Below are 22,893 nucleotides of genomic sequence, written 5' to 3' on the forward strand. Positions count from 1 at the left end.
TTCCCAGAACTGTGAAGACTAGAGTTTCATAGCTTCATGTCACCTTCATCAAAGACTCAGGCTTGTGTGGATTGCTAAGGAAGACCCGGCACACACTTTGGGCTTCACACTTCTTACTCCCAATCACTGAGGGCCACTTCCTGTGACTAGAACAGAGGGACCATCGGCAGCATAACCTTCCGCCTTTCTTCCTGACACAAGCACTTTGGGGCCAGGTACCCGAGGAGGTGCAGAGCACTAAGCCAAGGGTCTACTGTGCCACTTGTAGCCCTCATTTCGGTGCAGAACATCAACCTAAAATAAACATGGGGAAGTAAGTGAAAGTGTGTGGGGGGAGCCTGACCCAGGAGAAGTCCCGGGCAGACTGAAAGTCCCAGAGACATTTGATTATTCCATTATCAGCTGAGTCACTCCCTGAACCCACACTGTTCCCTCTGCATCACATACTGCCAGGTACCAAGTACTGGATTCTTACAGAAAGGGGAACTCTATGAAGCAGCAATAACTACCCCCTCATTTTAGAGATGTAAAAACTGAAACACAGAGGCACTTCGTAACCCAGAGCTATTAAGTAATTAAGCCATATTTCTGAACAAGGTCCAAGCATCCAACATGCATGCTTTGAATCACTACACTGCACTGTCTGCCTATTAGTCCAAGAGAGCAGTAAAGAAAGAGGGAGACCTTCACATTCTGAGACCTAAGCATTTGAATGACACTACCTTTGAGTTACTCATTATAAAGATAAGATTTAGCAACAGCAAAAGAGCTGACTAAATTCTCTTCATATACCCAAATGCTATCAAATACACCTACCATTAAGGGACTATTCCATTGGTTCTCAACTCAGGAGCACTTAGAAATGTCTGGACACATTCCTTTGTTGTCATAAATCATGGGGTGCTACTGGCACCTAGTGGATAGAGGCCAGGGATGCAGCTAAAAATCTTAAAAAGCACAAGACAGCTCACCCACAAAAAGCTGGAATTTTTTAAAAAAAGTCAACAGTGCCAAGGCTGAAAAACCGTAGGCCATGACAAAAAGCATAGATGCAAAATCCTCCCTGATCCATCCTGACAAGCCAGACGCAGTTCCTGCTATAGAGGCTAGCAATAGGTAACCATTTTCGTGGCCCCAAAAGTTTGGCACCTGTGCTACACCTCCCCTACCTCTATCAGCTCCCGTAATCCACTAAAACATGAAGACAGACCTCTGAGTTCTTAGATGTGCCAGTCTTGCACTTTGCTACCAGTTCTAAGTATTTTAAGGGAAGTGGTTAGAATTAATAGTAAAAACTAGATTTGGGCATTATCCGTTTATTATCCATACTAACCCACTGTCCGTTATCACACATAATTTAAGCGTGACTCTATTCGTAGCAGAAATACACAAATTTATGATTCTCATGAGTTTTAGTCTGTAAAGAGGGAGGCCCAAGAAGAAGGCCTGGCAGTCAAGATAGAGCTGAGCTTATGTATTGGTGGAAGAAGCTCCCAGATACCTGCAATTCAGCCTAAGAAGAGCATGCAGACATTTCTGATGTGAGAAATAATTAGCACAGCTCCTTAATCTGAACTATGTAACCACAGCATTCATCCAATTATAAGTTAAATTGAAGCATGTTTATCAGACTCTAACTGAAGGCGAAGTCAACAGGCCATAGTGGCCAGGAGTTAGGAGGATCAAGTCAGATGTAATCAAGGCCTCATGTCTACTACAAGAGAAAACTGGCTATAGGCGACAAACAGGAACAAGCAAAGCCCTCCTTGGGCCACAGAACCCTGGGAGTCCTTGGTGGCATCCAAACCATAGACAGCAGACCTGGGTTTCCTCCAGCAGCAGCAGTCTCCACCACTTACTAATTAGTGTCATTGTGTTAATCATCATAATGAGTGGTCCAATTCTATTCCTCTCCCAGCACATCAATGCACAAGACAGAAAGCTGAGTCAAAATCAAAAGTCACAAACACATTCATTTTTAAACACTTTCAGAAACTGGGAAAGAAAATGGAGGTTTCTCCATGCTGTGGTACCTGGAGACTAACTGGAAAACCTGAAGGTGTCCACACCTTGCAGAACTTCAAAACCTAAATAAAAAACAGAACATACATACTTGCAAACTCACACACACATTTGCACCTGCCCTTTAAAAACCAACAAAAACAAAAATAAAAAACCAACACTGGCTAAGTGACTCCTAAAGGCAAGATTCCAGAAACCCACAACTAACATCATACTCAATGAAGGGAAACTGAAAGCTCTTACTCGAAGATCAGGAACAAGATAAGGATGTCTGCTCTCACCACTTTCATTCAACATAGTACTGGAAGTGTTAGAGCAATCAGACAAGAAATAAAAGACATCCAAATTGATAAGGAAGAAGTAAAACTGTCACGAATGGCAGATGACATGATGCTACAGAAAACCCTAAAGACTTCACCAAAAAATTATAATAAATGAATTCAGTAAAGCTTCAGAGTACAAAATATACAGAAATCTGTTGTATTTCTATACACTAATAACAAAGTAGCAGAAAGAGAAATTAAGAAAACAATTTCATTTACAATTACACCAAAAAGAAATTACAGAGGAATATTAACGGAGGAAGTTAAAGGCTTGTACTCTAAAAACTACCGAACACTGATGAAGGAAATCAAAGATGACACAAACAAATGGAAGGCTATATCACACTCAAAGAATGGAAGAATACTGTTAAAGTCCATTTTACCCAAAGCAATCTGCAATTCAATGCAATCCCTATCAAAATACAAATAACATTTTTCACAGAAGTAAAACAAGTAATGCTAAAATTTGTATGGAACTTCAAAAGATCCTATAGAGCCAAAGAAATCTTGAGAAAGATAAACAAAGCTGGAGGTAACACAATCCCAAATTTCAAGATATACTACAAAGCTAGAATAATCAAAATGGTATGGTCCTGGCACAAAAAGAGACACATAGATCAAAGGAACAGAATTGACATCTCAGAAAAAAAACCCACACTTCTATGGTCAATTAATCTATGACAAAGGAGGCAAGACTATACAGTGGGGGAAAAACAAGCTCTTCAATAAATGGTGCTGGGAAAACTGGACAGCTACATGCCGGAAAATGAAACTAGACCACTTTCTTATACCATACACAAAAATAAACTCAAAATAAACACCTAAATGTGAAACTGAAACCACTGAAGTCCTAAAAGAAAACAAAGGCCATAATCTCTTGGACATCAGCCTTAGCAACATTTTTTTAGACGTATCTCCTTAGTCAAGGGAAACAAAAGCAACAATAAATTACTGGGACTACACCAAAATAAAAAGCTTTTGTGCAGCAAAAGAAACCATCAGAAAAATGAAAAGGCAACCTAAATACTGAATGGGATAAGATATTTGCAAATGAGATCTCTGAAAAGGGGTTAGTATTTAATATTATATAAAACTTACACAATTCAACACCAAAACAAAATAATGTGATTAAAAAATGGGCAGAGGATTGAATAGACTTTTTTTTTCCCCCAAAGAAGACATCCAGATGGCTAACAGTCACATGAAAAGATGCTCAACATCACTGGTCATCAGGGAAATAAAAATCAAAAGCACAATGAGATGGCTGTCAGAATGGTCACTATAAGAATCTGGAGCCCAGCAGAAAATGGGTTTCTGAGAAGCACGGGGAAGGAGTCGTCAGTTACAGAGGGAAAAAAAACAGTAAAATAAACTAGCATGCTTATAATGACTCCCCCCGCCACCACCAAACACACCTAAGACCTAGAAGCAGAGGACACTGTTTACCCATACCAAGGAGTCACAATGTTAGGGAGAGAAGCAAGACCAAGAGTCAAGGTGGAAGACGTTCTAAAATATCCAACTGACCAGGAAATAAGAAAGGCCAGAAGGCTGTTGACAGATTTTAGAATACTACTGAATAGAAAATATTTTTTAAGGGTGCCTGGGTAGCTCAGTCGTTGGGCGTCTGCCTTCGGCTCGGGTCATGATCCCAGGGTCCTGGGATCGAGCTCCGCATCGGGCTCCCTGCTCCGCGGGAAGCCTGCTTCTCCCTCTCCCACTCCCCCTGCTTGTGTTCCCTCTCTCGCTGTCTCTCTCTCTGTCAAAAAATAAAATCTTAAAAAAAAATTTTTTTTAAATACAAAATATCTTATGAAATACTTAACATAAAAATTACAAAATATGACTATAAGACTGAATAAGCAGCTATACATTAATCCCCTTTCTATTCAACTCATTCTAACATCTTTGGAGACCATCTAGGATATGACATATTGGCACCAAAAAGGGGAAGAAGAAAAAAAAAGATTAAGATTTTATTTATTTTGACAGAGAGAGAGGGAACACAAGCAGGGAGAGTGGGAGAGGGAGAAGCAGGCTTCCTGCGGAGCAGGGAGCCCAACATGGGGCTTGATCCCAGGACCCTGGGATCATGACCTGAGCCGAAAGCATAGGCCTAACAACTGAGCCACCCAGGCGCCCCCTCAAGTAGATTTCTATATTGTGATGAAATCTGTAATGGATAAACTCTAAGAAAGATTTTTGATTTCAGGGTTATCTAAGGGCAACTTATTTCCTATCTAGAGTCCCAATTATAGCAAAGAAAACCAAATTTTTAACCCTCCTCACCAAATATTTATTAAATGTCTATGTTCAGGGCTTGAAAAAGAAAAAAACTGCTACCCAAAGAGGGATCACTGGGCTAGCAGCATCAGCATCACACCCAACTCCAGACCTTTAGAATCTGAGTCTTCCCGTTAGCATGATCTCCATAATGTGATCTGCACATTAAAGTCTGAGAAGTACTGGTTCAAAGAATTCAGAAAGGTGACAACATAGACCAAGGCTGAACCAAATCTAACCACCATTCTGCCAAATTCATGCTCTTCCTATCAGACAATATGGCTCTCAGGAGTTCTGTCTGCAAAATCCACACATCAGTCTCAGACTGGTGGCTCTCAACCAGGGCAGACTGGGCCTCCAAGAGGACACTTGGCAATGTCTGATAACATTTTTGTCACAACGGGCAGGAGGAACAGGTGCTACTGGCATCTAGTAGATAGAAACCAAGGATGTTGCTAAACATCCTACGATGCAGAAAAAGCAGTCCTCCACAACAAATAATTACCTGGCCAAAAATATCAAAAGTGCAAAGGTTTTAAAAAAAAGAAAAAAAAAACTAAAACAAAAACACTTCCTTGATTTTCTATATATATATAATCAATCAACTTCAGTAATTTAATGAACTGATTTGAGCATCCATATCCCATGGGGGAAAAATAAACCAGTAATTATGAACACTTCCCATCCAACACTCCATAGAGTGTAAGGTTCCCTCAAGTGCTCATACCAGGGCTGCCTGGGTGGCTCAGTCAATTAAGCATCTGCTTTTGGCTCAGGTCATGATCCCAGGGTCCTGGGATCAAGCCCCGCATGGTCGAGCCCTGAGCCGGAGCCTGGCATCGTTGGAGCCTGGCATTGTCGGGCTCCATGCTCAGCAAGAAGCTGCTTTTTCTTCTCCCCCTGCCCCTTCCCCCAGCTCCTGCTCTCACTCACTCAAATAAAATCTTAAAAAAAGAGTTCATACCAAATCAATAATCATCAACACTGACAACCAAGACCAATACAGTAAAACAACAAAGGTACATGTTGTAATATTTCATAATTATGCAAGCTAAATTCTAAAAATACATTGCTACCATATATTACTTGGGCAATAAAAACATTCTGGTCTTCACTTAATTCTTCATTTTTCTCCTACCATACAGGATCATTAGTGAAGGAACACTATGGCCACTTCAAGATGACAAGCACACACTGGACTAAATTGTTTCACTGAAACGAAACCTTCTATCAAAAAAAGAAAAAAAAATTAAGGTAATTAAAAAGACTCTAGTATCATAAAGAGCTTCATTAATTTTATGAAATTTATGAATGAATACTTCCTCTTCTCCAGAGAAAGTAGAATTAAGACACTCAGAATGGTGGAAGAAGATGGTCCATATGTAAGAGAAAGAGAGGTCAGTGTGTATACTTACACAAAAGATGAGTACTGAGCCTCAGGCGGACTAAGCATGTTTTTATTAAGCTGAATGTTTCTGGAGTGACCATTGCTTTGTATGGCCTGTATCAGCTAAATTCTGCCTACAGAGAGCACCCAGAGGTTATATGTAATTCTCTACACTTTGAAAGCACTTGAAAGTGCCACAATCCTGACTTTATATTGTGCTAAGGAATAAGGGCACTCACTTTAAATTAGAATGAATCTGTGGCATTTAGCCACAGTTCTAGCTGTGCAGAAAGACTGAGAGAAAGCAATTTATGTGCTCCTATTAGACTTTAATAGCTATCTTTTGGTCTCATGAATCCCATCCTGCCATGTTCTTTAATTATGTTACCAAAAGACCCAAGTGATGGAATAAATTAAAATATTCCATGCCATTTCATTGTCCTTTACCTGATTTGTGGGATAAGGAGGAGCCCCACCTACAAGAAGCTAAAGACATACTCTTAAGTGCCCCTTTTTAAAAAGTTCTGCCACATATAGAAATCTTTCTTCAAGGTAGTCTCAAGAACTTAGGAAGCATTGTTTACTTTCCTGAAGCTTTCACTACAGAAATTCAAGATAAACTCAAAAATTCAAGATAAACCTACATGGTCAGAGCTGGCTACACCTCCACAAACTGGCTCACCAGAGCACCCACTTTTTGGCTGACTGTCATCCAAAGATCTTTTCCCCCTTTGTTTTTCTTCCTTTGCCTATCTCTCATCTTTAACAGGCTGGGACAAGCTGCTTAGAAAGAGTGAACCAACCAAGAGCCTGGGACAGAAAAGGGAGAGTAGTTGGATCACACGAAGACATTCTTTGTTTTCTTTCTGATTCACTTGGTTCTTATTTTTGCATCATTGTATAAAACCAGCATCAATATGTGACTATTTCCTCCATTTATGAAATGATTTGAAGTTTCGGTTAGGACCCTTCATCAGGACATTAAATCATCTCTACACTAAAGATAAGGAGAGGAGCCTGGGCAGATGTTACAAGGTCAAAGTGATACAAACAGGTCTCTGTTAGGATCTTGTCCTGTTTTTCATCCAACACATATTCCTACATTTTGGTCTCAATATACAGTTGTCCTCACTTTCCATAGATGTCTCAAGATAGCTGTTTTCACACATCTCTCAATTTATCACTGTATAAAAGGCTGCCACACTCTGAGACACCAAGACCAAGTACAGTAAAACATGTACCTAGAGGACACAATGCCCTACCATAAACACCACTGTTCAAGAAAAGAAGTATTTAAGAACTTAAAAATTACTGCCAGAATTGTCTTGGGCTTACTTTTAGCTCATTCCTCAAGTAGAGTGTCCCTTTGTCTCTACTGTATCTACCCAAATAACAACACAAGCAACAGTGATACCCTGCTCTTTTCCCAACCAGCATGTATCAAACCTTTCTATCCTAAAACAGAGACTCTTACCCGTGATTGTTTCAAAACAGGTCAAATTAGCAAGAAGGTGAATGAGGGGAAAGACCCAAGCAAGCCTTGAGTATTCACTCCATTTCACAAGGCTCTTCTGCTCTAGAAGTTTACCTGGATCAGTCACCACCTCCATCAACCTCAAAGAGAGAGATGCGAGCAAGAAGGCAATAATGCACATCACAAGGGCATGTATGCTCAGATTCTCAACACTTTCAGGATTCTGAGAACACAGTTCTCTGGACCCATGACATCAGGCTATCAGGAAAGAAGACAAATTATTTAGTAGACACACTCTTTGCCATAGTGGACATTTAAAAATAGGAAATGTAGCCCCTTGGCTTACTATCTAAATTTGAAACAGATTATATAGACTTACAGAAACGCAAATGACTACAAAATATTATGACCAGAGCCAAGTGTGCAAGAAGTAAGATTTCCTTCCAAAGGAAGTGCAAGGAATGACATAATCAAATGGCTAGAAGTATTTCCAATGTTACCATATGGTATGCATGAAGAAGAATACACAGAAGCAAGGTATTCTTGTATAGGAAGTAGCATACCAAGTTTGCACAGACGATTGTTTTATTTGGAATGTGAATGAATTTCATATTCCACATTTCCAAACTTAATTTTCTCACACTTTCGTCATTTTACTAACATAGCCGTTCACTCATTGTTTATAAACACCGTGCTTGGCGCCAGAATACAAACATGAACAAGACACATTCTCTGATCTCAAAAGAACCATTATCCTCTATAATCATTCTTTCCCATGATCCCTGACTACCTGTAAATTTCTTAAGAGCAACAATTCATGTCTTGAATTCCCAGAATGCATGTCCTTTTTATTTCACAAATATTTTAACTATCTCATGTCCTAAATATAATGCTAGGAATACAATGGTAAAAAAAAATGACATGATCTATGAAGGGGCTTACCACAGGAAAACAAAAACAAAAACAAAAACAAATGGATGGAGAGATGAGTGTTGAGACAGGAGAAAGGCACAGAACCAGGGGCACACATACAAAAGGACCTCACACCCAACCCACTCCAACTAAAGGGTAGGAGGGTCAAGTTTTCTAGGAAGTGATATCCAACCTGAGCCTCAATGATGAAGAGAAGTTAATGAGCCAAGAAGGTAGCAAAAAGGTCTTCCACACAAATCAAAGCTTGTGCAAAGGTCAAAGGTAAGATAAATCATGGAACCTACGAAGGGACAGATGGGTTCAGGAACTCATCGCTGAGGATTAAGGAAGCAGGGATCATCAGATCAAGAAGGGACTTTGTCAGGTTAGCATTAAAGAGTTAGGACTTTATCCCGAGGCCAAGGAATGACCGCTGAAGGGTTTCAAGCAGGATGCTGATATTACATAAAAGATGGACAGTGAACATTTGCTTTGATGTATCAAATAATCTTTCAAAGAAGTTCTAATCTTCCCTGTGCTCTAAAATCAGTATGTCTGACATCAGAGAAGAATATACAGTATTCCCTAACAAAAGAAGGTTTTGGGTAATACTTAGAACACTGTTGGCCAATAAAAATATGATGCAAAATAATACATGTAATTTTAAATTTTCTAGTAGCCATGTTCTTAAAAAAGTAAAATTACATGAAAATAATATATTTTATTTAATGAAATATTTCTAAAACATTTCGATAAGTAATCAATATTAAAAATACTGAGGTATGGGGCACCTGGGTGGTTTAGTTGATTAAGCGTCTGCCTTTGGCTCGGGTCATGATCCCAGGATCCTGGAATCAAGCCCCACATCCACTGGACTCATTGCTCACTGGGGAGTCTGCTTCTCCCTCTCCCTCTACCTGCTGCTCCCCCTGCTTGTGCATTCACACTCTCTCAATCTATCAAATGACTAAAATCTTAATAAATAAATAAATAAATGTAAAATAAAAATATTTTACATTTTTTGGGGGGTACTAAGTCTGAAGTTCAGTGTGCATTTTACACTTACATCACATCTCAATCTGGACAGGCCACATTATGTGCTCTATAGCCACAAATGGTTGGTGGCTACCATATCAGAGTAGACCTAGAAAATACTTTGCAATTTTCTGGAATTTTTAAGGTACATTTATCATTTGTAGTCATTTTCTACTTTATAAAAATAATGCAAATCAATTTTTTAATGGGAAAAAAAAACAAAGAATAACTCCGTTTTGGAAGACAGTCATAATCCCATACCAGCTACATTTGGATGTGTATTTTTATAGGACACTATCCTATGTCCAAAACATATGTAAGATAGGCTTTTAAAAAGGTCAATATAAAGGTTAATACATTAAACAGAGTTCTGAATAAATGAAACATTCTGTTTTTACAGTTTTGTTACTTTTTGAGACGATATTTAAAGCGTACTTTCGGGGCACCTGGGTGACTCAGTCACTTAAGCGTCTGCCTTCCGCTCGGGTCGTGATCCCAGGGTCCTGGGATCAGCCCTGCATCGGGCTCCCTGCTTGGCAGGAAGACTGCTTCTCCCTCTCCCACTCCCCCTGCTTATGTTCCCTCTCTCGCTATATCTCTCTCTGTCAAATAAATAAATAAAATCTTTAAAAAAATTTTTTTATTTCTTTATTAGACACCATAAGTGCTCTCTGAGTGACTACTTGACTTTGCTTCCCAGGCCTCCACCTCCCAAAGTTACAAAATGATCAATTCCACCACCACACAGCCTCCAGAGGAGTCCTGCTCCCGGAACATCCTCATCACTCAGCAGATCATTCCTGTGCTGTACTTTGTGGTCTTCATCGCAGGGACCCTGCTCAATGGTGTATCTGGATGGATATTCTTCTACGTGGCCAGCTCCAAGAGTTTCATCGTCTATCTCAAGAACATTGTCGTTGCTGACTTTCTGATGAGTCTGACCTTTCCCTTCAAGATCCTTGCCGATTCAGGGCTAGGGCCCTGGCAGATCAATGTGTTTGTGTGCAGGGTGTCTGCTGTGCTCTTCTATGTCAATATGTATGTCAGCATCGTGTTCTTTGGGCTCATCAGCTTTGACAGATACTATAAAATTGTAAAGCCTCTTTCGACTTCTTTCATCCATTCAGTAAATTACAGCAAACTCCTGTCAGTGGTGGTCTGGATGCTCATGCTCCTTCTGGCTGTCCCCAACATTATCCTGACCAACCAGAAGGCTACTAACGGGAAGGTGACACATATAAAATGTGTGAAACTTAAAAATGAACTGGGACTTAAGTGGCACAAAGCATCAAACTACATCTTTGTGGGCATCTTCTGGATTGTGTTTTTTCTGTTGATCATTTTCTATACTGCTATCACGAGGAAAATCTTCAAGTCCCACCTTAAGTCTAGAAGGAATTCCATTTCGGTCAAGAAGAAATCTAGCCGCAATATATTCAGCATCATGTTTGTGTTTTTTGTCTGTTTTGTACCTTACCACATTGCCAGAATTCCCTATACGCAGAGCCAAACAGAAGCTCATTACAGCTGCCAGTCTAAAGAAATTTTGCTCTATGTAAAAGAATTCACTCTGCTACTGTCAGCTGCAAACGTATGCCTAGATCCTATTATTTATTTCTTTCTGTGCCAGCCATTTAGAGAAATCTTATGTAAGAAACTGCACATCCCATTAAAAACTCAGCATGACTCAGAAACTTCCAAAACCAAAAGAGGAAATACAATGCATGAAAGCACAGACACTCTGTGAATTCCCACCTCCTTTCAAACAAAATCCATGTACACATATTGCAATCTTCAGTTACATAAGACTAAATAAGAAACATGTCCATGCTAATAAGTATAATCTCTAGGCATTACAATCCAATTTAGTATAATAATAAAAACAAAATATAAGTTTTCCTGCTTTTTTATAACATCAGAGAAAAAAGTAACACATGCATTACTCCATTTTATTCCTTCGAAGCAGAAGACTTAAATCACTAGCCTGGTCAGTTAATGTAGAAATTTAAATAGCATAAAGAAAATAGGAAGCAATCAAGGCAATTCACTGGGCTGTCTTCCTTCTCTAAATACAAGGATTAAGTTATGTGGTTTTTTATGTTTTATATGGAGACTTATTAAGCCACTAAATGAGCCTGGAGCTCTGGTGTTAAAATATTTTTAAGTGGACTCTATTGAAGGAAGCTGGATATTGGGAAGCGTTGCCGGCAACTTCCCCTGTTCAATGGCACTGGGAAAAAAACACGCTGACGGGAACAAAGACAAAAACATACACACATACACTGCGTGTACATACATACATCTAGGGGCAGAGGAAGGAGTTTTCTTAGAAAGCAAGAGGACTTGAAAAAAAGGAAAATCTAGGATTTACAATTATGAGTGAAAAATTACACATAAAGTGAAAATCTACATATCACATTTTCTGAAAAAGCATATGAACTTAAAATGTGCAGATATGGGATATGGTTGCTGGCTTGTGAGTTATCAAAACTATTTCTCTATTAACTGGCTAGAAGATATCTAGGCCATCTTCCAAATGTTCTTCTCAAACTATTTGTAAGTCATGTGCATATACTTTTTTCCCTTACTACATATATATATAATAATAATATATAGTAAAGAAATTATTTTCAATAATGTTCAGTTTTTCTTTCTTAAAAATCAAGGTAGGTGGCGCACCTGGGTGGCTCAGTTGGTTAGGCATCTGCCTTCGACTCAGGTCATGATCCCAGGGTCCTGGGATCGAGCCCCACATCTGGCTCCCTGCTCAGTGGGGAGTCTGCTTCTCTCTCTCCACCTGCCCCTCACCCTGCTTGTGCTTTCTCTCTTTCTCTCAAATACATAAACAAAATCCTTAAAAAAAAAAAAAAAACTTAAAAAAATCAAGGTTGGAAAAAATAATGCCAATATTCTTCATAGTCATGACATGGGTGGTCTCTTTAATAGGCTAATTATGCATAAAGGAAGGAAGACAGTTACCTAGTGTATTCAAAATTTTTATTTGCCACAGACTTTCCAAAATAAGTACTTCATATGCTCTGGGACCTCATCAGATTTTAGGGAAAACTCGGAAAATACACCTTAAATTGAGGAAGAGCTGGGAAGGTATTTACTCTCCGTGTCCACCTTCCACCCTCGTAAAAACTCCCTGCTCCCAATTCTGGGTCAAATTATCCTCTCTCAAAAAGAAACAAATCACCAACCTATGACAAATACGCTTGGCACAACTAAGCTTGCCATATATGTTTGGTTAAATACATCTGCAGAAGAAATTGGCTGTGCTTATTCTTCACAATTCCCACTGGCCAGGACAAATGAGTAAATACTGGTGTTTTACATGCCCCCTCCCCACCCCGGGAGAAAATGAAAGTTATAAAGAAAATGAGGAGCACCAAATAATGTCTTTGTAACCACTGTGCTAAAGCAGATGGGTAATGTGGAAATCAATTTTTTTCAGGAAGCAACATGCAAGCCAGGTAAGAATACTGTAAAGCAACAACTGATTAACAGTTACTGCATATCAGGTCCAGAACTACAACAAAAAATATAGTAGAGCAATGACAACAGTGGACCAATCCAGAAACTTCCCTGAGATTACCAGCACTATTTTTTTTAATTATGTTATGGACTAATTTCTGTAGCTAGTTTATAGTACAGTTTTATAATATATATTTATCTCTGAGAAAGTAAAATAACACTTAATCATATTTGTAGAAGCAGTGCTATGAAACAGTTGTAAGTATTTTAAAAAGTGACATAGGGGAAAGGAAAGCCACATGTTGTTAAAGCGGTTCTTCTGTGGGGATGTCCTGTCATGAAAAGATAATTTGCATGCCATTGGTATTTTGCAGAGAACTGGTGAGCAAAAGGCAGTAACAGCTCTTTACCGTTGAAGACCAACCACACCATACCAGTTCTCTCCCAACCCCTCGCCACGCAAACCTCACAGTGCGGTTTACCCAAAAGGAAACCTCCTATCACTCTGGGGGGATGACCTGATGTCAGTTATTTTTTTGTATTAATAAAGATACTTTTTTTTTCTTCTTCTTGTCCAGAGTCAAAAGATATAAATAGCAGCAATGGGGTTAAGGACAGAATAGAAAGCTAATGGCATATACTTTACTAACATCATCAAGTAGAAACAAAACTTAGTATAAGGGTGTTTTCTAGATTTCTGGGTTAATCTTCTAGGTAAACTCAATGGATCAGAATTGTTTAATTTGTAGGTGACCAAAAAAATATAACTAAAATTGGACTCCTGCAATAAAAAGAGATTTACTGGCTAATAGACCTAAACGTTCAAAGTTGTGGGTATGGCTTAATTTAAGGGCTGACAGAGGGCCTAAGCTGATGTAACTAAAGCTGGGTTTATACCATTTTTGCAGCCACCTTCCACGGTATTAGTTTCAACTCAAAGGAAGCTGTGAGCTCTTCTTTTGTGGTAGCAAAATGAAAGAAGCACTTCTAGACCTTAAATATTCACAGCCAGTCCTCCAGAGAATTTCTTCAGAAACCTGGGACTTGGCTCTCATTGGGTCATACTAGCTCATTTTCCATCCCAACCTGTGGCCAGTGGAATAGACATGCTGGTCAATTATGGCTGGACCCTGATATCAGAGGCAGAGTGGGCACTGTGATAGGCCCAGGGACAAGAACCAGAGAAAGTGAATTTCTCAAAGGAAAAGTCTCATTTTTACTGCTGGGGAAATAGAGTCTGGAGGCTGAGGAGATAACCAGCAGATGAGTACCACTGGCAGTAGGCAGCCTTTTTATAAACAACCATTGTGAGATTCATGCATCTCAGTGGGCAGGTTTCATGTGTAATCTTAGATGATTATGATCTTTGTTTCTTGATTCTTATCACAAATATTTCTTTTATTTAAAAAAAAAACTTCAGAATATTTCCATATAGGTACTGAGTCAATTACACATATCAAAATGGAATCATGGTTTGGTTAAAATGTACGAATTCCTATCAATGGGGGATTTTTAGTCATAGTCAAGAGCCACTTTTGAATACCTTTCTGTTAGATTTCTGCAGTCCACATGCTGCAAAGCAGCTACTGGCTTATCAACTTCTAGCCACAGAAGTGTTTTTTTTTTTTTTAATTGCTGCCCCAACAAATAAAAACACGGGGAAACAGTTGGCTGCAGCTAAGGGCCTGCTGGCCTCTCCTGGTGAGGCAGAAGCTCTCAACTCACTATCATTCCCAGCTTCCCTTGTTTTCTATTGTTTCTTACAACAATGTGTATCATGCCTTCTTTTCTATCATAGGCACCTGAGTTTATAAGCCACCCTGGGCACCCTGAGCACTTGAGGACTTGCACTACAGCTTTCTCTACAGAAGGACCTGGAAAATGTTCCCTGTTAACCAGGTACACTCCAAAGCAGTTTCAGGGCTGGCAGAAAATATAAGAAGCTATGCCATTTTTATCTCTCCCACCTGCAACAGAAGTTCGAGTACAAGCATGAAAAGAGTTATTATAAAAAATAGACCCATCTCAACAACAGTGAAATATATGAAAAGTATTTTCATTGACAATGACTACTTGCTACTTTTTGAATGTGTTCATTGTGTCAATCTGACTTCTCTCATGGTCACAGTTAAGATCTCCGTGACCCATCTCAACCCACTTCACCTTCAGTGCTTTGGGGAACTGAAATACAAGACTCTGGACTCAGAGTCATCTTGCTCTACTTCCAACCTCCAGATGTCACCAGCTCCAATCCACAGAGTGTCAGTGTATCAGGCGAAGCCCAGAGTTAACACTAATTCCTGCTTCCCTCACAAATCCCAGGTCACTGGTATAACTGCTAAATCCTCCTCCAAAGTGCATGATAAAGTCCTAAGGGCTTACTTTCCTATCATTTCATCTCCTGACACAGAAGTCCACTGAAATATGGCTCTCATCATCTCCATACAATACTTCACACTACTTAATATGATAATCCCTTTTCTAAACTAAAAGATTCTCTACATTTAACCAGGAGCTTTTTCAAGCTGTTAATTATTTACATTCTACTTTTTTACACCATAGCTTTCTGAAGGAACACTAGATCTCTCTGATATTTACTGACTAAAATGAGAAGTTAATCCTCGTTTTGTTTGTAAACTAACCACCAATGTCAACTCCATATTAAATTCACTTTTCTAGTTTAAAAAAAAAATACCACTATTAAAAAAATAAATAAAAAACTTGCAATGCCATGACCAAATGTATTTTCTTATCTGGGTAATACTATGAAAGTAGTTAGGTAAATAAAAACGAAAACGTTCTTTTTTAATAGGAAAACGAGGACTTCTATCAATGCTATTTAAAATAAGAGTTACTTAAGTGTTTAAAAAGTTACATTCAGAATGTCGTCGTTATTGCACAGCGAAAAAAATCATCAACAAAACCAAAGGCAATCTACTGAATGGGAGAAGATATTTGCAAACGATATATCCAAAAAGGAATTAGTATCCAAAATATATAAAGAGCTTATAAAACTTTACACTAGAAAAATAATATGATCAAAAAATGGAGGACTGAATAGACATTTTTCCCAAAACAGCCTATAAATGGCCAACAGACTCATGCTCAACATCACTCATCATCAGGGAAATGCAAATCAAAACCACAATAACATATCACCCCATACCTGTCAGAATGGCTAGTGTCAAAAAGACAAGAAATAACAAGTGTTGGCAAAGACGTAGAGAAAAAGGAACCCTTGTGCACTGTTGGTGGCAGTGTTAATTGGCGCAGCCAAACTGTAGAAAACAGTATGCAATTTCCTTAAAAAATTAAAAATAGAGTGGCGCCTGCATGGTTCAGTCGGTTAAGCATCCAACTCCTCCTCTAACTCAGGTCATAATCTCAGGGTCATGAGATCAAACCCCACGCAAGGTCCTCTTCCTCTAGCCGCCCCCCCCATGCGTGCGTGTGTGCTCTCTCTCTCTCTAATAAATAAATAAATCTTTTTTAAAAATTAAAAATAGAAATACCATATGATACAGTAACTCCTGTACTGGACACTTACTCAAACGAAATGAAAACACTAATTTGAAAAGATATATGCACCCTATGTTTATTGCATTATTTACAATAGCCAAGATAGGGAAGCAACCCAAGTGTCCACCCATAGATGAATGGATAAAGAAGTGGTGTAGATATACAATGGAATACTACTCAGCCATAGAAAAGAATGAGATCTTGCCATTTGCAACAACACGTATGGACCGAAGCAAAGTGAAATAAGTAAGACCAAAAGACAAATACCGTATGACTTCACTTACATATGGAATCCAAAAAACAAATAAATACAGAAATAAAAGCAGAAGTAGAATGTTCTGGTTATGATGATAAGGCACTAAGGAATATCTACTCTCTAAAAGAGAAGGAATAAAATAAAAAACAATCTATGCTTTATCAAATAATGGGGTAGCACTAAAAACATAGTAAGCCAATACTCAAACTCACCTTTCTACCTGTCAAGCTGGATGCTCTCCTCAGACTTCCCTTGCCAAGACTGAAACCAAAGTCTACTCCCCTCCCACCCCTAAATCACAGCCCCATACCATACTCTGCAGTGGTTCCCAGTGCCCATGATCTGGGTACTTCCCATCTCATTTCAGCTCCTCATTGTTTCTCACTCAAAATGACCACACCATAATCATCCCCTACCTGGTTTCTTGTCTGCTGCTTTCTCCCCTAACCCTATGGAATCCAACACCCACAGATTTACCAAGTACTGAGCTCTCCAGGGTTATTAAAGCATCTAAGATTGCCTAAAGCGATCTAAGATTTGGTCTCAGGCAGATCCTGCTCCGATACTCCAAGCACCCAGATTGCCTGAGAATCACCAAACACTCCCCACATCTCAGACATCTGCATCATCCGCCCATGCTGACACCATTCCCTCACTCCTCCAAAGCATCTCTTTACCACACCTCAGTCGGAAGGACTGTACTTCCTGGACTCCTACCAGTTCTAACTAACAGTATCACCGCAGGTACTGCAGATTCCTTATCACCCCCTCCACACCGTAACCTTTAAACATAACAAAAATATTCTCTAGCACCGGAGCTAAGGGGGCAGCCTGCAGTCAATAAACATTTGTTAGAATTTTCCTTAAGTACGTGATCAAAAAACAAAGACTCACATGGCAAGGGACAGGGAGAATTTCTCCAGAGAACCTTCTCCTAGAAGGTAACAACAGAGTTCGTAAAATGTATTCTGAGCTTTGAAAATGTGTTACTCACAACCTCTTCGGAAAAGGACCACAACTACTCAAGGGGGGAGAAAATGAACTTCAGTGACTAAAAACAAAGAAGATAACCTTTAAAAGTTCTTTCTTAGGGGTTTCCCTTATTATTTCATATCCATCACTCAAATAGCCCACAACTGAAAGGTCAAATGAACTGCATGTTGGCCCAATACCACCGTATGGTCAATACAAAGAACCAAAAGGAGAATGAATACACCCAGCCACTCTTACAACTGAGTTCGCATTCCAGGAATATGTAAAACACTTTTGCCTTCAAAATACTTCCAACTTTTTACTCTGTTTCATTAAAAAGGGAAAACCGAGATAGCATTTAAGTAATGCAGAAACACCAACATCTTGGAAGCTCTGTGTCTGTCTATGTCTCATTTAAAAAGGACTCTTATCTAATCACATCTGTCGCTCCCAGATTTGAAGCTACCAATCTCAGTGAGAGTCAGGGAAAAAAGTCTTTGGACTAATCCAGGTGGCAAAGGTGATTATGTGCCTTAAAAATTTTTTTCAAAATGTGAACCTAAAGCACAGTGGCTTGAGAGAAGGCAGACAGAGAGCCACACACACATTGCTAGAGAAATGTCTTGATCACCAGCATTTCTTAACCAAGGAACAGCCCCCTACCCAAAGATCATAACAAAAGCTTCAGGATGCAAACAATTTTGAGTTGAGAGCATCCTGAGTTGCAAACTCCGTGAGTGGAGTGGGCACAGTAGCATACCATTCGCACTGCTCAGTGGTACTACAATTCAAACTAAGGGGGCGGCTGGTTGGACCTGCTGGCCTCCTTTGTAACCACTGTTTCTGCCCAACACTTTCATTTTAAGAAGCATAATGAAGTACTAGGTCACTGGAGTCTGTGCAGCTCTGGCCAAGGCCTTAGTTTCCCCATCTGTACAGAGTGGGCTTTCCTAACATATCATGAATTTCCTTAAAGAAAATAAGTTCACAGACCCGTGTCTGGCTGTGGCAGTGGCTACCTACTCCAATATTCATTTTCCCATTCCCTATTAGCTGCAAAGGGCTACTACGCTATGTTTAAAAAACAAATTTTAAGAATGTTAAGCATTAAGAACGACACTTCTACTGAAATACTGTTTGGTATTTGTGTTCAATAAAATCAAAAGCATGATTTGTGTGTATGGGGAAGTTAACTACAATAAGCTTTTCTTTGTCAATTCATGGGGCAATTTTGCTTTTTCAGTTTTTATTTAAAACAAAATATCCATTAAAGTAACTAGTATGTCATTTCTTAAAAAGTCTTGCCATGACCAAGGTCAGGGAAAAATAAATTCACCTCACTTCTTCCCACTTGGGTTTCTTAAAATACTAGGTTAGTGATGACATGTAATTTCCCAGAACACTAACAAAATACACTCTGAAAAACATTTGTTCTTAATGAAACAGATAAAGAAGTGATTTCTGGAAATTTCAAATGGAACTCGTGTTAAAAACAAAACAGGGATGGTAGCCCCAAAAAAGTGTATTTCCACTCTGAATAAAATTCCACAAAATATCAGATTGCCTCAAGGTCATTCTCAAAGGAAGAACATGGTTCAGTTTCACTATTAAGAGACTGGTTTCGGGGAGCCTGGGCGGCTCAGTTGGTTAAGCATCTGCCTTGGGCTGGGATGGAACCCCGCTTTGGGCTCCCTGCTCAGCAGGGAGTCTGCTTCTCCCTGTCCATCTGCCGCTCCCCCCTGCTTGTGCTCTCCTGCTCTCTCTCTCTCTCTCTCTCTCTAATAAACAAAAGCTTACCAAAAAAAAAAAAAAAAAAAAAAAAGACTGGTTTCTCACCATTCCAAAAAAGAAATGGAACACTGAGAACTAGGGTCCTTCAGCTCTTTTCTACCTGGCAATCCAGACACAAAAACTGTGGCCGCAGTAGATTTTTAAGGATAGTTGAATATACTTCTTAATTCTGTCTGGCTATACCCCCCAAAGTGAACAAGGAAGTAAACACATAGCTATGCCTACCATAAAAAAGAAAAAAGAAACTATACTACAAAACACCTCTCATTCCAGTTTTTCTGCATACCATGTTAGAACCATTCACCACTCCACAGGCAGCCAGCTCCATCTCATCAAATTCTCTCCATCCCTCCCTCTCTGTCCCCCACTGCATGTAAACCCCGAGCACCACTGCTTACTTACTTGACAATCTGCAAGGGTGTCTTTTCTGAAGTGTGTTTTTCCTTGAGTCCTATCCAACAACAATGCACACAAATCTTCAAGGACGGATCCTTTCCTAGCACTGTTAATAATGAGAGTTAACACTGGTTCTTAACCAAAAAACAAATACAAAGTTTAAGATTTGGGATTTTTCATCTAACTTGTAAGGGAATATATGTAAAAAGTTTTCTTCTGCAACATGATGATAATAATAGCAGTAATAATTATTATTCATATTCACTATTGTTATTATTACTACATGAATTTAGGAGAACACCAGAACCCAAGAAACAAATGACCACCATCAACATAAGCATCTTTACATTGTTTTTTTTTCCCCAAAAAGTTCCCTTAAACTCTCCTTAAATTCCCTTTAGCTTGACATCTCATTTAGTTTTTTAAGAGATTTTTCTTTTTAAAAACCAGAGATTCACTTTGGATTCTGGAGAGGCTTATTTTATTATTATTATTATTATCTGGAAAACTAAGAATTATTAGGAGAAAAGGAGACAAAACCAAAGCACCTACCAAATCAATGAGGCAACACTAGAAATCAGACCCTAACTGACCAAGAAATGGTTTTGCACTTAAAAATCAACTTTGGACCAGCAGACTTAGTACTCCAGAAAATATGGTTGAGACATGAGCTCAACCTCTTTTATAAAAGCTACACTTCTACAAGAAAGATAACATAACAAAGCCAATCCATAACATGGATGAGATACAGTGACTTTTTATTAGGTCTCTCACCATGCTGAGCTCCATTCAGACACTCAGTAAACACGTGCTCACCACAGACAGAATGATCATTTACCCAAACAATTTAAATACACAGGACGGTCCCTTTACATACAATCTATTAATTACTAAATACCAGGCTCAATTCATTAAGCAGTTTGGGCCAAACTGACAAATACTTATGGCAGGCCTACTCTTGTTAACTTAGAGAAACAGATCCGATATATCTTTAAAAGAAAAAATTACAACTATACAACAGCACACACAATATAACAACATTTTAAGTGGGTGTGCACACACATAGAAAAATTTTAAAATCTGTGCCGAAATTTGTGCCAATTTATGTACCAAAACTGTTAACAGTAATTATCTCTGTGCATATAATTTTCTTCTTCTGTTTATACTTCCAGATTTTTCCACAATGAAAAAAGAATAAAGATAAATAAAACATGATCTTTACCAGACTATGTTAAATCACATCTTTTCTTTATTAACAGAGGTCTCAGCAGAACCCAAACTGCCAACAATTGTTTTAATTATAACTTCAAAAAGCTGGTGGGTGTCAGTATGTATACTTAAGAAATTCTGCTTAAAGACCTAATATATTTAACTCATAACCCCTTTCAAGGCACAAAAAGTGATGTTCTTTAAAATCATTATGATGGAAAACATATCTTGGATGCTTTTAAAAAAAAATGCTAGGCACTATAATGGACCAAAAAAATCTTACCTCTAAAAGAATACACAAACATACAAAAGAAAGCACACACAAAATTGAACCTCTTGGCGAGACTTTCATACAGTTAAACTATTTACAAACCACAGTTTCATCTACGTCAATATGCAACACTTTAAAACCACACAAAAAGGAAAGGAAATTTTTAGTACAGCCAACCTTCCTGCAATGGAGCTGCTAGTGCTCTTGCGGAGGCCAGACAGCTAACTCATGGTTCTCTGAAGACCTGCAGTGAGCCCGTGGTGGCTCAGAGAATATACCCCCAGGTAGGTCTTTTTAAGTACTTGATATATTCAAATATCTTTCCATCTAAGGGGAAGTTGTGATATTCAGTGTTTAAAACATGTAAGTTGGGAATGCCAATGTGTAATAAGGCTGCTTGTAAGAGGGTACCAATTATTAAATTCTAAATTCTAAATAGATTCTCACTATAAACTGTACTATAATTTTCTTCTATCTGATAACCCCCTCCACTCCTCTCAAAAAAAAAAAAAAGTTTAATTTATTCAAAACTGAATACTTACTTATAGGGGAGCATAACTATTCAGTAACTCAATTTTATATTTTATAACAGAATGGATAAACACCATGTTGTAGGTCTTTACAACAGGGCACAACAGATTTGAAATGACTTCCCTCCACAAAAATGATAATTTCAAGAACATTCTATTGTGACTTTCATTTAAAAAAAAAATCTAATAAGTGTATTTATTTTCTAAGCAATGGGCACTCTATCCCAAACAAAGGAGACACTTGAAATCTTTTCTTGATTTTCGCCGCAGCACCTCAAATTTTCACGGGCTAAATAATTGGTTGACAAAAAATTTATCAAGCACTTGGTTTTCAAATTTGTGATAGAGAACACAAAATGCTATTATAGTATAGTTTAACCTCTAATCAACATACCAAAAATTTTAAATGAAGAGATTAGTTTTTCATTGCAATCTAGACTGAGGTTCATGAAAAGCAAGTGCAAGGCACTACAGGAATCTCAAGCATCATCAAATAAATAGTTATGCTGTAATTATTTTTAAATAAATTACCCATAAGTGGTATATATGGCCAGTTCTAGTTATAGAGATTATTATTAACTGATGAAAACAATTTTCTAATCCTCTTTACCATATATTCATCTATAAAATGAGACTTTAATGTATAATTGTATGAGCAATAGGAACACTTAAAAAGAAAACACAGTATTATGTTAACTATTATCATGTAACATTAGAAATACAACAGCTAAGCCAAAATCCTAGCACCTGGTAAAGGAACAATGAGCTAAGGTGGGAGAGGGAGATGATGATCAATTTATAGCAACACTAGCTTTTGACCCCGAGAAGAAAAGGATGGTCAGAATGCCAAGGTTCAAATAAATGGTTACTATCCAAAAAACAGAGTCCTAAGAAGTCAGTGAAGCCTGGAGTAGACTTCAGACACAAAGAGCTTATTCCATGAGATCTTGCCATTTGCAACGACGTGGTTGGAACTGGAGGGTGTTATGCTGAGTGAAATAAGTCAATCAGAGAAAGACATGTATCATATGACCTC

General features: G+C 38.5%; 3 protein-coding genes across 10 annotated transcripts in view; 2 read left to right on the top strand and 1 right to left on the bottom strand.

The window, feature by feature from the left end:
* The window catches only part of P2RY14 (purinergic receptor P2Y14), a 51,212-nt gene extending 39,139 nt beyond the window's left edge, over positions 1-12,073 (top strand). For all 5 annotated transcript variants that reach the window (XM_025880432.2, XM_073898564.1, XM_073898566.1 and 2 more), the window contains 2 exons: positions 5,774-5,882; positions 10,137-12,073. In XM_025880432.2, coding sequence (XP_025736217.1) covers positions 10,161-11,183 — 1,023 coding nt within the window. In that variant the 5' untranslated portion in view covers positions 5,774-5,882; positions 10,137-10,160 and the 3' untranslated portion in view covers positions 11,184-12,073. The remainder of the gene's footprint in view (positions 1-5,773; positions 5,883-10,136) is intronic.
* Positions 1-22,893, bottom strand: part of MED12L (mediator complex subunit 12L) — a 317,920-nt gene that overhangs the window by 188,199 nt on the left and 106,828 nt on the right. The gene's annotated exons all lie outside the window — the stretch shown is intronic.
* The window catches only part of GPR171 (G protein-coupled receptor 171), a 6,349-nt gene continuing 4,950 nt past the window's right edge, over positions 21,495-22,893 (top strand). Inside the window, exon 1 of one of the 2 annotated variants that reach the window (XM_025880471.2) lies at positions 21,495-21,611. The gene's annotated coding sequence lies outside the window, so the exon portion shown is untranslated. The remainder of the gene's footprint in view (positions 21,612-22,893) is intronic. The other variant, XM_025880475.2, reaches the window with a different exon arrangement.

The sequence above is a fragment of the Callorhinus ursinus genome, unplaced genomic scaffold (genome assembly GCF_003265705.2).
Source record: "Callorhinus ursinus isolate GAN/ISIS: 27379988/994484 unplaced genomic scaffold, GSC_fseal_2.0 scaffold1, whole genome shotgun sequence".
NCBI classification, from domain to species: domain Eukaryota; kingdom Metazoa; phylum Chordata; class Mammalia; order Carnivora; family Otariidae; genus Callorhinus; species Callorhinus ursinus.